At 35.8% G+C, this 20,494-nt stretch overlaps 1 protein-coding gene across 2 annotated transcripts in view; it reads left to right on the top strand.

Moving 5' to 3' along the window:
• Positions 1–739: 739 nt before the first annotated feature.
• The window catches only part of LUZP2 (leucine zipper protein 2), a 377,051-nt gene continuing 357,296 nt past the window's right edge, over positions 740–20,494 (top strand). The window contains exon 1 of one of the 2 annotated variants that reach the window (XM_087718962.1): positions 740–987. In XM_087718962.1, coding sequence (XP_087575088.1) covers positions 926–987 — 62 coding nt within the window. In that variant the 5' untranslated portion in view covers positions 740–925. The remainder of the gene's footprint in view (positions 988–20,494) is intronic. The other variant, XM_087718968.1, reaches the window with a different exon arrangement.

The following is a 20,494-nucleotide window of genomic DNA, read 5'->3' as shown; positions in this document are numbered from 1 at the left end:
CCAAAATATACTGTAGAAAGCTATCACCACCCAAGAGTAGAGTTTTATTTACGTTTGGAGACTGTGAAGGACATTCAGGACTTTAACTTTCATTGGCAAATGGATGTTGAATGATGTCAAGAAACCCTCTTTAAGGACTTTTAATTCCCTCTCCCTCCCTCTCTCTCTCTCCCCCTCAAATTAAAATTTTAATAATTGATGCCAAATATTGCTTCTTTAAACAATAATTATCAGGATAACACCCAAAGAAAGCTTACATTTGGATTAACCTCTATAAAGATTCCAATGATGGCAATTGGATCTTTAGAGAAAAGATTCACTTCAAGGGTTTGTTTGTTTGTTTTTTTTAAAAATGTGCCCCTAGTTGGTAGGACAACTTCTTATTCATAGTGAGTTGAAGAGCTGCCTTTCACTTGCAGCAAGCAGGAGGTGAGTTTGAAACTTGGCTGTTCATTTAAATAAGTCTTCACCCCTGCAAATGACCCAACTTTCATTCAACATTTTGATTTTTAGGGTGAATTTAGGATGAGCCCTTAGCACGAAGCAGCATCTGCTGGGTGCTCGCTTCCCTCTGCTGTTGCCATTGAAACTGCTAGTAATAACAAATCCTTCAGGACATCAATAGAGTCCCTGTGTTGAATAATCACAGACTATCAGGCATGAGATTTCCAGCAGCAGCAGCAATAGCAGCAACTCCGTTGCCTGTGACATCACTCCTGAAGCTCAAGCCCCACTCTAGGCTGCCTTCATTAGTCAGTGTGTTGGTCTGCCTGCTTTTTCAGATCTACTGACTGTCATACGCGGGAGCAGCTTCTTTGCAGAGGGAGGACTTTAGAAATCGGAGAGCTGGTGGGAAAGACAAGAGGAATCAAGAGAGGAAGAGTGTCGAGCAGCTCCAGAGAACGAAACAGCCACGCTTTGCAAAATGAAATTCATTTTGACTCAGTATTTGCTAATCCTTTTGCCTGTTCTGGTTCTCAGCACCAGGTGAGTACCCAGCTGTTTCTGACTTGGAACGGGGGTTTGAGAAGCGGTTAAGGTGATTTTTTAAAAAACCAGGCTTTTTGTTCCAGCTTTTTCCTGCTTTGGAAGTTCAGACAGCATCTTCCGTTGTGCAGATACTAGGGTAGCTTTTGTGTTCCTTCTCCTCCTTTTCACAATGCCTCTCTCTGTCTCTCTCATACATACACTGAGAGAGAAAGAGAAGAGAAACAGTGCTTAAGAGACTTTGATTCTGGGTCATTTGCTAGTTAGTCAAGTCCATTCATCTTCTTAGTCAATACGAGGAAAACTCCAAGCTCTGCAGTGACCCAATGCATTTGTGATTAAGCAAAACAGTTTCACATGTCAATAAGTGCTCATCCAGCACTAGTAATTTTTTATGTCCTCCAATGGGGAAAAAATCCAACACCAGAAAAATAGGAAATGTACTTGGCTTTGTTATACCTTGCATTTGATTTCAAAACAAAACCTTAAAGCATGGAAGGGTTTTATTTCACTGGGAGTTTTGCAATAGGAAAAAAAAATGTCTTGTTGGTGTTATGTTTGTATTTGTGAAGTGTTATGTTTGTATTTGTAAGGGTGAGGTGACATTGGGATGCTACCAAGATTATTTAAAAAGTTCCATTAATACCGGAAAAGCACACAGAATACCCTTTTAGCAATGAAAGAGAAAAGATGATAAAATGTAGGATTTGCAGTTGTGGATGTGCATGTGATCTTTATTCTGGAGTATGAGAATCAGATTATATACACACATATACACATTCTGTCCTGCAAGTGAAATTTGATGTAGAGTCACCCAGCACACAGATAGAAAGTTAATGCTGTGTGCAAGGTATGATCTGAACAAATCATTTCTTCATCAGCCTTACTATCAGTGTGTGTTTTTTCAATTTTCTGAAGCCTATAAATGAGAGAGTGGCAGTCTTTTGCTTTGTTGCTTATTAAGTACCTGGTAAACTTCTAAGTCTCTGGGAAATGCAATAAACAGTCTGCAGAGAGCTATGCCTATCCTGAGAGAAATGCTTCAAGGCTTTTCTGCCAAGTTATGTTTTCTAGCAATATTTCTTTACAGTGGATTTGGAAAAGCTTTTTCTATTTAGAGTTCTAAGTGTTTAGTCACTGAAGCAAGATTACTTACTAAACTGTTGGGTTTTTAAAGATTATCCACCTATAGAAGGACTCCTGTCAAGTACAAGTGAAACCAAGAAGAAAGAATTCAGGGAGTCATATAAGTCATCACAAATAACCAGATAATAAAACATAGCAGGACTAATTACTCAACTGTCTATATTTTGGAGGGGGAACTTGTATATTTTCTCCTGCTTAATCAGTCATGAACCATTGTAATAATTATGTGTCTTGACAGACTGTGTAGATCCCTTTGGAACTTGGTACTGTGAGTTGCCTATTATCTGACGATCCACTTCGATTTTGGAAATATTCTTAATATGAATCTCTGTATCAAGCTGTGTGAGTAATCTAGAGTAGTTTTAAATTTTAGGTATTTCTCCAAATGATACTAGAGCTAAATTCCAGCTGAAGAAATAGATGGTCCAGCAAATCACCGGGAGATGAATGAACTTTTGAGTGAAGTTCTTTTAGCCTTGCCAATTTATCTCCTTTATGTACTGTGTAGAAAATGAACATAATTGTTTGCCTTTCCCCAGAATTTTTTTTAGAAGGAAACTTGAAGAGACTTGGTGGAAGGACATTTGATCAAAAGATCAGCTTTAATTTAAGATCTTCTCTAGTAAACTTTGAAAGGCTATTGCCCAAAGAAATGTTTCTTGCCAGTATGATAAATAAAAGCTGCAAAATTGCAAATAATCACCTCCCTTTTCTTCTAGGGGGGGTTGGTTTAAAAGCTAGAATTACAATAAAACTGGAAAAACAGACTTTCATAGATACTCCCGTACAAACTTCTTCTGACAACTTTCAGAAATACAGTTGCTTTGCATGAATTCATCAGAAACAGTTTTTCTGATGTTGAAAATAGAGTACTGCATACGGATTCAGTCTTTAAAAATGACTTCTTGGAACTTCTTTAGCTCTTTGAGGAATGCCAATTAAGTGGTTTTAAATGGAACATTTGGCAATAGAAACCAAATAGAAAGTGGTGTTTTAAAGAAATAGGTTACATTCCAGTAGTAATAAAAATGTAAAGGATTTGAGATAATGCAATCAATTTTTTTGTTGAATGTTTCTTCCATTAAACAGGTCCAATAAATCACATATTAGGACCCAGTAACAATAATCTCCATATTTAGCAGAGTTCTTCTTATAGGAAGACAAAAGTTTGTTGTAAAGTGTGTTTGAAGGTATCTGCTTAGGTAGATAAAAAGTCTTGTTTATTGCTTCATTGCAATGACCTTACTTTAGGAAATGTGGACTGTGGGAGATGTAGACTTTTACCTTGAAGAGATTACTTAAATCAGTTACCTTTCTCCTATCATTTATTCTAGAAGAATGTCATTTAGTTTTCAGCATCTCAGATTGTTCCTTCCCAGCATATGGCTAATGTTTAGGCAATTGCCATACAGAGAAGATTTCAAAGAACAGTTGCTGTACTGAAGATGGGACTCTGTTATCCTGCTGTGTGAAAATGCTTAGCTCAGGCATAGTTGCCCTGTAAGCAGGAAAAAAGAAATATAACAAGTATTTTGCTGTCAACTTATCATGTAAAAATTTGCAGAAAAAATTCTGTAAGTAGTTCCATGGTTTAGCCAAGCAAAGTATGGGAGCTGTGTTTCCTGACTGCCTAGACTTTGGCAGTGATGGCACTGATGGAGGCATTGACTTTTCTTACATGGGGCACTTTGGGTATCATATGGTTGACCTAGGAAATAATACTTTAATTAAAAAAACACCTGAAAACTTTTGAGGATTAAACTGTCTCCCTAACTCCATTTTTGACTATTCTAACTCTATTTCTGACTCCATTTCTGACTAGTCATATCACATAGCAATTTTACCCATGACCATGAGCTAAATGTGCCATGGCAACACCTATGTAAATGCAAAAACAAAAACAAAAACCCCTTGCTGTTATGGATTAATACACCCAAGAAGTAATACAAGAAACAAGTATGGTATTACAATTCAATCCCCTGACTACTTATTGCAAGCTATATCAGCTAATATGCTGCCATTAAAGATGCTTAAAAAACAGCAGTGCACCAAGAATGGAAAGGTGATGATTGAACTTTAAGACTGAGCTAGTTCACATCTGTCCTTCAGATAGCCTAAATCTTCAAATATAATAAGTTAGCATCTTGAACTGTAATTACCAGTATATTTCAATAGTACTGAGGTGTACTAACTGAAGTTTCAACCTGATTTTAAGAATTGTTCCATGCAATTTATATTACAGTAATTCAACTGAGTTATGTTAAATTAAAACAAAAAGTTACAGCTAAATCTGATCATGTCAGGAAAAGTATACAACTGACTCATCAACAAAAACTTTTTAATGCCTATATATTTTCATCGAAAAGTTGTGTCCAGCAATGTCCCAGGTTATAAACCTGATTTTTTTAAATGGGATGAAACGCTATCCTTAGTGAGTTGAAATTCAACTACAGTATTGGCTGGACTCATATCAATGGTATTTCTGTTTCATCCAAATTTGTTTTTAGTTTGTCTAGTTTTATCTAGTTTGCCATCCATGTAGAACCTCCTCAGACTTCTCAGAATATGGTAGAAGGAAAATGCATACCTGATAAGAATAAAAATACCCTTAAAAGCACCTTTCCAATTTCCCAATGATTCTTGAAGAGGTTGAAAAGCGTAGGCAAGGTAATGTACTCCGGGGAACAGCTTAAATCAAATAATTAACACAGAAATAATACAGAAACTTCAGGTAATAATAGGAAGATACTTTTATGGAAGATAGCATGGAAGTGAGTAAGGTAGGTAGAATCCCTTTTACCTACAGAAATGGAAAATGAATCAGCCATTATGGTAACATCTAAATTACACAGAATTGGACCTGATGAGTTCATCAATGAAAAACAATCAGAAAATCCCAAAGCCATGGCTTAATCTGGGAAGTTGAACAAAATATCTTTGAAAAAGACCAGAACACTTTTTATTTCAGAGAATTCTAGAAGTCAGTAGTAGTTGAGCTTGTCATTGATAATGGAGTAAACTTTGATAAAGGAGTGAACGTCATCATTTCTATCAGAAACCATCATCCTTATCCATAAATCAAAACATGTTCTGCTTAATCAATTAAGGATACATATCAACTGGGAAGACCCTTAATAAAAATTGTTGCCAAGACATATTGCATAGAATATCACGGACCGTGTTATCATCAGTTTTCTTTGGATGGCCAAATAAATACTAGAAATTTCTGTATTTGTCTAATGGAAGGGCAGCAAGATGGAGTTAGTGAACAGAGCATCTTGACAGGGTCACATGATAGACTATAATGATTCTGTGTACCTCCCCTTGAACTTTGACTACTCGTGAATACTTCTAATGATATTCTTCTCACTACTTTCCTGTAATAGATATAAAATCAAATATGATAGCACTGAAGATTCTCTATTATTGATGAATCTTACATTAGCTAGCAGCATGAGTATCAAGTTTTATAGGACTGAAATGAGAATATATAGCCACACAAGCACAATTGAAGATCACAGTAAGAGGAAACAGCAGTCCATAAATCACTTAAGACTTCGTACTTTAATTGCATCTGCCCTGTTAGATTAGTTTATTGGGGTGGGTGGGGATAGTTTAGAAATAATGGAATGCAGTTACTGCTGCTCCATTGAAAAGTCACAATCTGTTCTGTGAGTTGAATTGATATGAACATTATATCTGAACACTTAAAGCGGTATTATGTGCAATAGGAAGCACAGTATAATAGAAAGGATTTGACTCATATTTAATTGAATCAGAGGAGTAAATTACTATATTCAGTACTCTGCAGAACCTAATGTGTATTTATTCAACTCGGTACATTCTTATTCAAAACTAATTTATTTACATGGACAAACAGTGCTCCAATAGTTTACTAGTCTAATGTGTTAATCTTTTGGAAAAGTTAGTAAGTGCTGGGACCTGTATTTAAAAAAAAAGTATCTGTTTTTTAATGTTATGATATGATTATTATGATATTTTTTCTGAATACCATGGTATTGTCATTTGCTTTGATTATGTATTATGAAAACTGATACTCAGTATAATTCAAATCTTAATGGACAGATTAGCATTTTTGTTTCTTTTAAATATTAATAGATACTGGAAATTTGTCACTACTATTAAAGCACTATGTGATGGACCAAAGTGTTCCTTTTACAAATCCAATGCTACTTTCATTTCTGAAAGGGATAATTTAGTAGAATGTGGGAAAGACCTTGGGAGATGGGGCAAAGATATTCTGCATAGGTCAGATGATGGCATAGCCCACAACTGCATAGTAGACAGAACAAGAGATACAGAAGGAACCCTCCCTAATTTCTTGGTCTGTAAAGGTAATGGCAGAATTGTATTTTCAGACATGCAAGGATCTCTTAATGTAACTTTACGATAAAGTAGAATTTATCAGGTCATGTTTTCTGTCTGGTCTACCTGATAAGGCTGACAGATTAGAATCCAGTAGAAGCTATTTCTGCATGCTGCCTCTTGCTCTCTGTAGATCTCCACATGATTTCTGAGGGTTTTCCAGAAATCTGGAGGAGCAGCTTTTGAAGGGTATGAATCATATATTGTATAAGAAGCAACAAAAGGAAATGTTGACATGACCAATGTTTCATTCTACAGGTTTTATTAGCAGGAATGATTTGTAAATGAAATTTTGTTCAAGGGAACTTCTATTCTGGTCATAATATAATATATATAAATTACATAAGATTATGGGGCTCTGCTGAAAATTTTCCACTTCTATTTTTTGATCAAAATGTACTAATTGATGTACTAAGGCTTCTCATTCTCATACTTTCAACAGTTTGTCTTTGTTTTAACCCTGTTTCCCTTGACCATTGTTTCTTCTTTCCTTTGTAAAGATGTAAAAGACCAAGATAATAATATATTCAACAAGATTTTTTAACACATTAGTCATCAAATGTTCTGACATATTTTGAGCATCTATAATCTTCTATGGAGAAAACTATTTAACATCTACTCAGTAATATAACAGTTACACGCACTAGACTGTTATTCAGTGTCTAGCAAAGCTATGGCTAAATAGTTCAAGAAAAATAATCTGACATATCTATGGATTGAGGGAATTTACCATCTATATCAACATTTTTGCTAATGGTACAAACTTACTATGCATAATATAGATTTTGGGAGGTACTGTCAAGACCAAACATGATAATTAGTTTTGGCTTCCTTCCAAAAGAAATTTGTTCTGATAATACATAACCATGGAAGATGGTGGAGAACCTCTTAAAATACATTACTATTCCTGTCATTAACTCTGTATATTGTATTGATCCAACCTGGTTTCATGTTTAGTTATTGACGTAAGGAAACTCTATACTTAACTGCACTTGAACATCTGTAGATGAGTCAGGCTGAATTATAAATATAGAAAAGAAACATAATTTGTATGCGGCTGTATAAAATTTAATAAACTGATGTAAATATAAGGCAGGATCAAGCTCTGTGTATTATTTCCAATGGAGTTTAAGCATAGAATTTTGGTCTGGATTAATGCTGAGATGAAATATATCATCCAGTTATGTATGGACAGTTTGGATGCATTTTTATTCATGTATAATTAACCTTTGAGCAAAAGGTCTAGGGCCTTTGGTGGATGATGACGTCCAGCTTTAAAACAAGGATTTTCTTAATTTGTTAGATTAAGCAGTCTAATCCTTCTGAAATTCCAGGCAATGTTCAGTACAACATCCAGCAATGCTCTGAGAGGTATAGTTTCTCAGATAATGAGCATAATATTGTATATTGTGATTCATTTGCAGTTCTAGTGAATTCTTGCTGGTGGGAGAGAAGGAGAGAGAAAAGATAGCTGCTTGGATGAATTACTCACAATACGTTTCATCTAATATATGTGGCTGTTCAGCTCACAGTTTGGATATATTATGAAAAATATTGATCTGTCATTTTCAGAGCTTCATGATCTTGCTTAGCTCCTTTTTCCAAAATCAATCAAGCTCATCTAGGTGCATATTTGCCTATTACAGCAAACAGTCTATATAAGCAGACTAATCAAATTGGTATCTTTTATATTAAATATATCTATCTACCTGTACATGTCTATCCTCTCATCTATCTATCTATCTATCTATCTATCTATCTATCTATCTATCTATCTATCTATCTATCTATCTATCTATCTATCTATCATCTATCACCTCAGATTTTAAGTGACAGATTGTCATATCAAATAAAAGAAAACTAACTTTCTTCTCAAAAGCCAACACAATTCTAGGCTGCATAAACAGAGGAATAATACCACTTTATAATGCCTTGGTAAGGCCACACTTGGAATACTACATCCAGTATTGGTTGCCACAAGGTACAAAAGTTGTTGAGACTAGAGAAAATATGCAGAGAAGAGCAACAAAAATGATTAGAGGATTGGAGGCTAAAACATATAAGGAACGGTTACTGGAATTCAGTATGTCTAGTTTAAGAAGAACTAGGGGTGACATGACAGCAGTGTTCCAATATCTAAAGGGCTGTCCCAAAGAAGAAGGAGCCAAGCTATTCTCCAAAGCACCTGAGGGCCGGACGAGAAGCAATGGATGGAAACTAATCAAGGAGAGAAGCAACCTAGAACTAAGAAGAAATTTCCTGACAGTTAGAACAATTAATCAGTGGAACAACTTGCCTCCAGAAGTTGTGAATGCTCCAACACTGGAAGCATTTAAGAAGAGGTTGGATAACCATTTGCTTGAAATGGTATAGGATTTCCTGCCTAATTCTATTCCTATTCCTATTCCCATTCCCATTCCCATTCCCATTCCCATTCCCATTCTCAATCCCATTCCTATTCCCATTCTTATTCCTATTCTTATTCCTATTCTATTCTCATTGTCAGAAAATTTCTCCTTATTTCTAGGTTGAATCTCTCCTTGATCAGTTTCCATCCATTATTCCTTGTCTGACCTTCAGGTGCCTTGGAAAATAGCTTAACCCCTGCTCTCTGTGGCAGCCCCTTAAATATGAAAACACTGCTATCATGTTTCCCCTGTCCTTCTCTTCACTTGACTAGCCATGCCTAGTTCCTATAACCGTTCTTCATATGTTTTAGTCTCCAAAGTACATTAGAGTTTCAACAACAACAAAAAACATTTGGGGGTGTTTTGTTTAGTACTATGGTACAGAACAACCAGGTTTCATTCTTATTGAAGGATGAATTGTGCCTGAACATTTCATTTATCCTAACCTTTTAACTCATTGGAAAAGTCACAATCATTTGTGATCTTCCTATGCTAATCAATGGGCAGTATAGAACTGGATTTCCACATTTTATTTATATTCTAGCTCCAAATGAATCATGCAGTGGCTGATTAGTTTCAAATGAAAATAGGCTGTTTTCCAAAACAACAAACTGAGGCTCAAATCAAATTATTTAATAAGGAGTAGTCTTTGATTATTTTTAAAAAAATTACATCAAAGGGTTGGTTGTGTTAGTTTAATGAGTTATCTAATAGTGAATTGGCAGAATATTAAAATGAATTAAACATTTAATGCATTTTTAAAACACCGTTATTATTTTTTATTAAAAATGTTGTGTTATGTAAATAAAAAGTTTCACCAGCTCCATTTTAATTTGATAGAAGTGTCTTCAAAATAGCAGTCAAGATGGCCACCTTTAAGATCAATAGAGATGCTTTGATGTTAATCTGTTATTTTCAAAGAAAGAAGTGCAGAAGTTGAGGTGAAGGATCTTTTACATGCTGTTTTCTTTTTTAAAAGGAAAATGGTTACAGTGTTGCTTTTAATAAAAAGAATAAAATTTGCCTATATATGCCTCACACAAATGATTGTGGTTTGGAATGCCTGATCATCTATGATCAGAAAGAGCTGGTGTTCTTCTTACATGACTCTTCCTTCTCTTTCTTCTGCCTATCCTTATTCTTTAAGGAGCAATTGTACTGTTTTTCACAATGTCTAAGTTTCTGTTCAGGTCTAGAGTGCTAAATTGCACGTCAAATATTTTAAACTCAATAATAGGGCTGAAAGGGATCTTGGAGCTCTTCTAGTTCTACTCCCTGCTCAGGCGGGAAACCCTATACCATTTCAGAAAAATGGTTGTCTAATCTCTTCCTTAAAACTTCCAGTGTTGGAGAATTCACAACCTCTGAAAGCAAGTTGTTCCACTGATTAATTGTTCTAACTGTCAGGCAATTGTTCCTTAGTTTTCTAGATTGCTTCTCTCCTTGATTAGTTTCCATCCATTGCTTCTTGTCCCACCTTCAAGTGCTTCGGAGAGTAGCTTGACTCCCTCTTCTTTGTGGCAACCCCTAAGATATTGGAACACTACTATCATCTCACTCCTAGTCCTTCTTTTGATTAAATTAAACATACCCAATTCCAGCAACCATTCGTTATATGTTTTAGCATACAATCTCCTAACCATCTCAGCATCTTTTACATTGTGGCAACCAATACTGGATGCAGTATTCCAAGTGTGGTCTTACCAAGGTATTATAAAGTGGTATTAACACTTCATGTGATCTTGATCTTCTAATTAATACAGCTTAATACATGTTGTGGTCCAACAGCGGCCGGCTGAGCTGTTGGTGGAATATGACAGCAATGAACACTATGGGACCGCCCTGGAGGCTGAGGAAGACTCTGGGGGGTATTCGGAGTCAGAGCAGGGACTAGAGAGGCTTGTTGGCCACCAGGTGGTGTCTGAGTCATGGAGCAGTGAGGAAGAATAGAGGGAGGCTGTCCCTGATGTACGTATTTGTAGGGCTGCAAGGAGGAGGGAGCAGCTTTGGAAAAAGGATCACAGAAGGAAATAGGAACAGGTGGCTACTGATTGACCCCTCCCAGAGAGCTTATAGGTGGGGCGACGGGAGGGGAATTTTGCAGGAAACAACAATTTACTGATCCAACCGTAGAGAAAGATTGGGAGAATTTCGTGAGTTTAAGCCTTGTTTCATAGAGATAGCTTTCTGGGCTCCCAGCCAAGGGGTTGCTTATCTCCCTCCTTAGTTGTGGCAGACAGCCAAGTCTGTGTCCGTATATATTGTAGAGGCTTGGGACAGAACAGTACTGTGTTGGCTTTTTTTGACAGCTGCAGCACACTACTGGGTCATATTTAAGTGATTGTCCACTATGACTCCAAGATCCCTCTGTTATTACTATTGAGCAAGGTACTATATTATACTCACAATTTCTGAAGTCAAGCTATTCCACTGGTTAATTGTTAATTTAACAATTAACATTGCTATTCATTAATAATAATTTTAATACAATTTAAAATTTAAAAATGCAATTAAAATGTAACAATTAAAAATTGGTTACTTTGGAAAACCCTAATTGGATATTTGGTGACTTTTGGTTCCATTTCATCTCAGATGCCTCAGAATCAGTCCACATTGTTCTAATTTAGCTGGAGGTTTAGATGTAGGTGAAGCAGCAACATACTTATTTTGTCCTTCACTGAACTGGCCAGAAGCAAAACAAGAATGACACCCTTAAAAATGAATAAATGTGTGCTTATTATTTCCAGCAATTAAAATTGGCAGAATTCAAATGAAGTTTCTAGGGTTTAGATAGTTAAAGCATTACTCCCCCCCTTCCTAAAATTGATTAGATGCATAAAATTGTTTTTAACACCCAGCAACAAAATGAAATAAGTAGGCTTCTGTAAGTTATGGAGATGTTTTATGATTTCAGAAACATAGTATTCTTTTTTCTAATATTTTTTTTTAATTCTTCCTTTATTACTTTTATAAATAATTCAAGGGGTAAAAATATCTAATGCAACTTCTTCCTCCTCTTTTACCCCAACAGTCACCACATGAGATGAGTTGGGCTGAGGGAGAATGATTGACACAAGGTCATCTACTTGGCTTTCATGGTTAAGACAGAACTTAAACTTATCATCTCTTGGCTTCTAGCCTGACACTCTAATCATTAGATCAAATTGGCTCATTAAAATTCCTTCTACCTCTCTAACCTCCCTCTCCCCAAACTTCTTGGTATCTCATATGTGTTCTCAACTTTACATTAATTACAAAGAGTGCTGCACCTTGATTGTATTCAGATAGTATTTTTTTTACTAACCCCACCCCAAAAAAGAACCTCTCAAAGCTATGAAATATTATCATGAGAATGAATTTCCATTTTAAGTTTGACACATGCAGGTAGGTCTATTAATGATGTCTAAATACATACAGTACTTTATGAAATCTTTTTTCTTAGCTCTTATGGCTGCTTCAAAGTTGTTTCTGATTATATCCACATATATGAGCATGAATGCACTTTGATAGTCAAGGCTTTAAACAAGGCTCATCCTATATCTATATAAGTTCCAAGGTTTAAGTCCTAGTCCTCTTCTTCCCTTAAAAATTTAAGCTGCTGTGTTTCCTAACCCCCCAAAATCTGTGCCACCTTTCTAAAACACCTACTGTGATAATTCAAATGATCTGTTTCATCACTTTCAACCATCATATCAATTTACAAAGATGCTGTGCATGTAGATACAGTTAGGAACATCTTTGAAAGCACTTGCCCAAGCCTAGAAAAAGCTTCAGTGATGTCAAGTTGTATGTACTGTCACTGCAAAACATCTATTTATACAACTCATCTATCGAAGGGTGTCTCTTATCCAAGATAGTTGTGTTTTTTCACATATCTTATAGGAAACAAGAGAACAACAAAGGAGATGTATTGTATTCATAGATGGTTTTGAAGTTTCTCCAAAACTCACAAGATTTAGAAGCAGCCTGGATTACATGAGTCCTTAGTTTAATGCCCCTGGGTTCTTATTGCTTTAAAGAAAGCTATTAAGAGAAGGACCATGCTGATTTACAATAGCTTCTGAAATGGTAAGACCCATTCCATACATCTGTCTGTATAATATTTAAGTCTATTTTTATATAATTTCATGATCAAAGTAAGAGAAGGGGTTGATTTTTAATCGGGAGTCTTGTTTCTGAAGTCAGCAGAGTTCTGTATTGTATTTTCTTTCATACAAATTGTAAATTAACTACTCCTACCATGAGTTTTAAAGTTTTCTGGTTAACTTTCAATATATTTGAGTATCCTTGAAATTGCTGTTTCTTTCAATAATTAGTAACTTTTTCTATGTTGTATTTTTGGAATTTTCTATTTACATAAATCAATATTCAAAACCCATTCTAAAATGCACGCCAGAGGTCAAGAAGCTATTATATTTCAAATAACTCTAAATAAAACAATTGAACAATGGGTTGCACTCAATCTCTCAGCCCAAATGGCTTTGGGATCACTTTTTAACGCCCTGTGAAAGTTCAACAGGGTTGGGACCATCCAGATCTAAGTGAGATTGTTGTCCTACATATTGGCAGAGTGACAAAACAGTCATATAGATAGGAACTAGAGGATGCAAACTGTGCTGGTTTTGGTATAATTAGAGGATATAAATGTTCACGCTTCAAGAGTAATTCTATACTAACTAATAGGAAGTTTGGGAAGAAGCAGGATTTTTTTTTCTCAGCATAGCAGAATTACAGCCTGCATTAGTTTTATCATTGATTTAAATGAAATAGGCAGTCAACCTGGATAAAACTAGTATGGTTTTAAATGAAGAAAGCAATATGTAGTTACCTATTAAGCAACATTCCTGAAGAGTAATAAACCAGCAATGTCTCGTGTGGAGTTGACTAATGGGGGCATAAGGGAAATATGATATTTTATTGCACAAAGGACAGTTTATGCTAATTAAATAAGATTATGGTAAAATTGTTTTAGATCTAAAATATTGGGTTATAGAAACTATTAAATTGAATAAGCATAGTTTGCTTGTTGAAAATAATGGTTCTTTATTATTTTGCTAAATTGAATATCACTGGAAGCCTAAAGATGCCCACATTTTCACAATTGAAAAGCAAAGAAAGAATAATACTGCTATAAGCTTGAATTATTTTTAAAGGCTATAATGGCTAATATACAGTAGAAAATTGTATATAGCCTTCTGTCATGGGATTTTTTGGCATTATTCTGATAGTTTTTAATTTTACTTAATTAGATACCTTAAAATAATGCATTTAATAGTCTTTCTGAAGCAATAATACCTCATCAGTGTTTAACTTGAGGTGTTTTTATTTTATTTTTGTTTTAATAGACATAATTTGATTGAAACCTGGAGAGTTAGTTGTATGTAATGAAGGAAAACATTAAAAAAATAGTAAAAGGGGTATAGTGCTGAATGAAAAGATGATCCTAGAGCTGGAATAGTAGGAATAAGGTCACTCAAAAACTGAAAATATGATGGAACAATAAGTATGGGAAGCAGAATACTGAAAGTAAGTCAAAGAAATTTGAAATCGGACTATGAGAGGTCGAGAGTTGTATGCTACTGGGTATATTATTAGCAAAAAAAGCAACAGGCAAAAAATACTGCAGAAAATTTTGGACCACAGCCAACCAAAAGATTAAAAGGAGGGATAAATCAGATAAATTAATCTGTAAAACGGAATAGAAGGGTCAATGAGACTGCAAATATCCCTCTTAACATTTTTCAAGTGATGCTACTCACCTGTGAAGAGGCTTCAGTTAAAAGCAGATTATACATATGTCTTGAGAGTAATTCCTGTTAATTCAGTCAGACTTTGTAACTATAGTGTTGCCTTCTAAGAATTAAAATAGATCCTTACTAATATCAAGTTGAGGAAAATATATTGACTGTCCATTTTATTGTTTTTATAATACTAATCCTTCAATCACCACACTTAGAATCTGCAGCGGTTAGGATTTAACAAAATATCACTCAAGAAATGTGGCATTTTGACCTTGATAAAGACAGCATTGCAGATTATTGTATTTGGTAGATTTTCACAGGTGTAGGTATGCTGGTCTTATTGTATTCAGGTCTATTCCCGGGTAAGATTGAGATTGTCTTGGCAATGTTTCGGCGAGGTCTCACTTGCCATCTTCAGGCTGGATTTTGGGCTTAAAGCGTGGTCGGAGCTGCTGTCTTTCTATAAATCTTGGCGGGTGGGTGTGAAGTGCTGGCTTTGTTTCAGAAAGTGGAATGATTGGTTGTGTGGTTGTATCAAGATTGGTAGATTGGTGCTGATTGGTTCTGGCTGTGTGTCCATTGTTGTTTCATGTTGTAATGATCTGGGTGGTAGGTGGGCTCGTTTGTTGCCTAGGGCTGGTTTCCAGATGTCTGATAGGTGGGAGGTATCATCACATTTATTCATGTTGTGCGGGTGTTTCTCTATTTTGATAGCTTCCATAATTATTCTCTTGTTGAAGTGTTCAGTTTTGGAGATTAACCTGGTTCCTTCAAAATTAATTTCATGTCCTGTAGCTTTAAGGTGCTGGAAAAGGGAGGAAGTTTTTTCTTTTTTTCTTACTAGGTTCTTGTGTTCTGCGATATGTGCATTTATTTTCCTGTTCATTTGTGCTATGTATGTTGCAGGGCAGATTTTGCATGGTATTTTGTAGACTCCTTGGTTTTCTAGCTGAATTTTGTCTTTGGGGTTTCTTAAGATATCAGCTATTTTTTGGTCAGTGTTGAAGGCTGTCTTGATATTGTGTTTGTGGAGAATTTTGCTGATTTTATCTGTGGTGCCTTTGATGTAAGGGAGGAGGGTGATGCCGTTGTCCTGTTCTGTGTCTCGGTTTTTGGGGGGAGTCTCCCTTTGGATTAGGTTGGTAATTGTTTTTCTTTGGAATCCATTGGAGATTAATACATTTGTGAGAGTGTGTAATTCAGTTTTCAGGTGGTCTAGGCGTTTGGTTCTGGAGATGAGGGTCTTGGCTACAGAGTTGATTTATGAAGGGTGGTGATGGGATTGTGCATTTAAGTAGCAGTTGGTGTATGTTTTTTTTCCAGGAGATGGTGTGTTCTAGGGAGCCATTGGTTTTTTTTGTAGATTAGGATGTCCAGAAAGGGAAGTTGTTTGTTTGCTTCTATTTCCATAGTGAATTGTATTTTGGGGTATAGGCTGTTGAGATGCATGAGGAAGTTGTTGTTTAGTCCTCGCTTTTACGAATGACAGTCCGGCAACAGCCATGTGCGCCTGATTGGCTCCGGCGCGCCATGGCTGAGCGCGGGCTGTCAAACATGCGGCTATTGGCCTCCCTACTTGACAGCTCCGTATAAATAGCTGTCAAGCAGGGAGGCCAATAGCGCGAATTTGACAGCCCACGCTCAGCCATGGTGCACCAGAGCCAATCAGGCGCGCTTGGCTGTTGCCGGGCTGTCATTCATAAAAGCGAGGACTAAACAGTTGTGTGTCTCCATTCATGGAACAATTAAATTAACCAAGACTTGCAACTTGTTCCCATGAAATGGATTGCTTGTTATACCCATTAGATAATCCTAATCATGTAACACATCTGCACAAAATGTAGCAACCCAATTATGACTATGCTTACCCAGTCCTATGTATGTCTTGGCATATTCTCTACTTTACTGAAATCAACTTTATACTCACACTGTTCTCTTATTTGGCCTAATTTCAACATGATTGGAGGTTGAAACTAAAATAGCCAAATTATACCAATTAACTCTTATGACGTAGGTATGTGTGTGTGTACACATTAGGGCTACTCTTAGTTGATTTGGGAGAGAAAAATCTCTTTTCTAACTAGTGTTTGTAAGAAAAAAAGAACACTCAAAGCCATTATGTTAAATTCTCTTTATGATAAAGAATTTGTTCTGCTTTTTAAAAAGCAGTTCTTACTCAAACTAATAAAAATGAATTTGCCTCAAAATCTCTTTTAAGCGGAAAATGGATTGGTAAGAAATTGTTGAATATGAATTCTTGTATAAGTGCAAAATTTAGATGAGATGACCAAGAGATTTGTGAAATGTCCTTTTTTAAAATTTTACAGACATATCTCCGATGTTTTGTGTTATGCTAGATTCTCCTGCTTCAGTCAAATCCCAGTCAAGGACATACAAAATTACAATTCTTATTGGGCTGTTTAAATAGCAAATTTATTACTAAAGCAGTGTCCTGACTTGCAAAATTGCTGGATACTTTTTCTTTCCACTCAAGAAATATAGCACAATCATCCACCCCATTCTTCTGCTTGTAATTTGGCTAAAGAATATCTAAAGTCCATTTGCATGCAGCTCTCATCTCCACACTCCAAGAAAATGAATTCTGCAGCTATCTACCCCAATTGACAATTGTCTAATGGTGAGATCCAGCTTTAATATCTCAAGTAACCTCTTTCTTATATAGAACCCTTCAGTGTAATAAATAGATGTCCTTGTCCTTGTAGGAATCTGTAAGAATCAATACTCTTTGGTCTTTCCAAATTCCAACTTTTCTAGGTAGATGTCCAATACAGAGATTTTCCAAGTGTGTTCTGTGGTTCTGTGAGAGACTATGGAGGAAAAAAGGAAGGAAGGAAGGAAAGAAATATAAGGAAGGAAGGAAAGAAGGAAGAAGGAAAGGAAGGGGAAGACTTTTCATTGGGGTTAAATCTTAAATAAAAAACAGTCCAGGTTCTCCAGTTTGAAAAAGTGTGAAACTTCCTGCTGCAGAACTCCCATTGGAGTGGATAATCAGTCATCCAGTTACAAGAGTGCTAAAATGCATCTGTACTGTGACAACAATATATGAATTTGTTGTGTAGACCGTCATCAGTAGAATTATTACTGCCTCATCCATTAGTCTTTTAAAAAATCCTTTTGCAGCATTTTAATTATGGGCCTGTGACAGGTCACAGTGAAAAACTGTAGTAAGGTAGAGGAAAAAATGTGATTTGTAGCATACAGCCTCAAATAATATCCTACTATTCAGTAACACCCATATATATATTATGCACTGAAGTACATAAGCAGCTAATGTTTAGTCTGTACAGTCTTCAGAGATTCAGTCTGTATCATTCCACTGAATAGACAAGCATTGTTTCTTGATTAGGTAAAAACTGTCCCTCTTACTGTTTCACAATTTGATTATATCTTGGAAAAGTTACATCATTGCAGGCATAGTTCTTGAAATAACAATATTTTTTTTAAAAAATATCTAATTTTGAATGAAGCCAAAATAAACCTTTAGAAGAAGAGCTGTGTAAAGAATGCAAAACAATTCCTTGGTAACACACTGGAGTGCATATGCAACACCTTTTTTTAGATTGTTAATGCAACCATATAATTAGCAAGGTAGAAAGGGCTGCATCACAGGTGCTGCCTTGCACTGAGTGCAGATATTTTTTTTGAATACTTTTCAAAAGCCGATGGAAGCTTTCCCTACTGTAATTTCTACTCCTCAATCTGAAATAATGCCCTGGAATTATTGGTAATATGCTGTTCTCACTTCAAGTTGCCTTCAGTGTCCCCCTGCTGGATTTCTCTAGAAGAAAACTTATACTACAAAAAAATTCACCTTGGTGATTTGCATTTACATGAAAGAAAAACAATAAAGCAAAACATTCTTTCTTATGCAGTTAAAGATATGCAGCAGGTGTCTTTCTGAAAGCTTCATAACTGTGCATATAAAATATGAATACAAAATTCCACCAAATTATTGAACAAGAGTTTGAAGGAATGGCCAAGGAAAATGTTTAAAAACTAGTGGATGGAGATATAAAGAATTATATTTAATAGTTTGTAGTTTCACAATGATACCTTGACTTCAACTGAGCAAAGGAAAGGCAAAACGTCTCTTAAAAATATAAAGCTAATAATGATTGGATTACTTATTATCTATCTGCATTGAAATACTCAGCTTAATGAGACAGAATTGAACATGCCTAAGATTAATAAATGAATGATAGAAATTGTTTTTATGGGTACCAATTGCAATAAGCTATCATCATCATCATCACCTGAAGGTTACTGTTTTAAGTTACTGTGGTTTCAGATAACATTTTAGACAATTATTTTTTTGATGTACAAAAGACATTAACATATCTCAAAAACAAAAGAGGAAGTGACATTAGAGAGGCATCCTTAATGTTTTATTTGATGTAAGTTGATTGCAGTTTTGGTTTATTGGATTGAAGTTGGTTAAAGTTATACTCAGTATTCATATAGCTATTCAGTTATAGCTACATGTTACCTAATGTTGGTTAGAAAAAATATTGATAGTTTAATTAGCCTGTTTATAGTACTGTTGAAGATGATGATATCTACTATGATTAATGAAGACACAATTATGTTGTGATGTTTGTAACCCCACTTTGTCTTCCGTGTACCTCCACATGCTTGACTTGACTTGACTTGAGTCTTTAGCGTCGGTACGGCATCGCCAATCCCTTCGCTGTAGAGTCGCATGCATCCCGAACCATCGCCTACTCCACATGCTTACTCTGGAGGACTATTGCTCCAACATCATGGAAGCATATAAATTAACTCTACATAACTGAAGATAGGCTTAAGGTAAAGTGAGCTGATATTAAAGGGGTTTTTTTTCCTGTATCCTTTGAGGTATGAAAATGTATTCCCTTATGTCAGTTCTGTTGCAGTAATAGTGTATTTTCTCCAATTATAGTTTTGTGGGTAGGGAATATCTATAGTAGTTTTGTATAAGGCAGTGATGGCCAACCTTTTAGACACCAAGTGTCCAAACTGTGCACATGTGCAGGTGCACATGTGTGTGTGTACATGTGTGAACATGAATGAATGTGTGCATGCATGGACATGTGCACACATGCACATACATATGCACACATGCACACACATGCACAGATATGGTGCATATATGCAGACATGCATGTGCAGGTGCTCACATGTGTGCAAGTGCAGCAGAGATTCGAAGACCAGCTAGCCAGCGGGAAGCAGGGCATCTTAATATCGGCAGCACGGCAAGAGGTATGATCTTTTTCTTTCATGAGCTTCTGTTTCATCGTTTTCAGGGTAACAGAAGCTCATGAAAGAAATGCCATGGAGATCTAACCTGGGCTGACAGCAGAGATGGTTCTTCATGCCACCTCTGACACGCATGCCATAGGTTCACCATCATGGGTATAAGTTTAGAGTTTGGATTAAAACTTATATTTATGTGGGTATTGTAGAGTTTTCCCTTTCCCACTGTTAAAATGTTTTATGTCCATTTTTAATAGATTAGCTTCTGGCAATGGATGGGTAACAAGGTGTGAATATAGCAAAATCTAGTTGAAGAAAAATGTGAATGTGAAAAAAATGAGATGACAGATGATGTTGAAACAGCTTTACTGTGATTGTTTCTTCCTCATAATACAGTAAAAATGAAATTTTTGCTTGCTATGCTAATAGTATGCCCTATATATACATAAAAAATCTTATATTTTGCTAATTTTTTAGATTTCAAGCTCAGCATTTCAGAAAAATGGCCCTAATTATGTTCCAAGAAGCAAGCCTAACAGAAATAGCAATTTTTTTAGCCTGTCACTCATGCTT

This window comes from Thamnophis sirtalis, unplaced genomic scaffold (assembly GCF_051295495.1).
Source record: "Thamnophis sirtalis isolate CommonGarterSnake01/CBP01778 unplaced genomic scaffold, rThaSir2_p1.2 scaffold_1, whole genome shotgun sequence".
Taxonomy (NCBI): Eukaryota; Metazoa; Chordata; class Lepidosauria; order Squamata; family Natricidae; genus Thamnophis; species Thamnophis sirtalis.
Note: the sequence above shows the minus strand (reverse complement) of the source record. Positions and strands in the feature narration are given on the sequence as shown.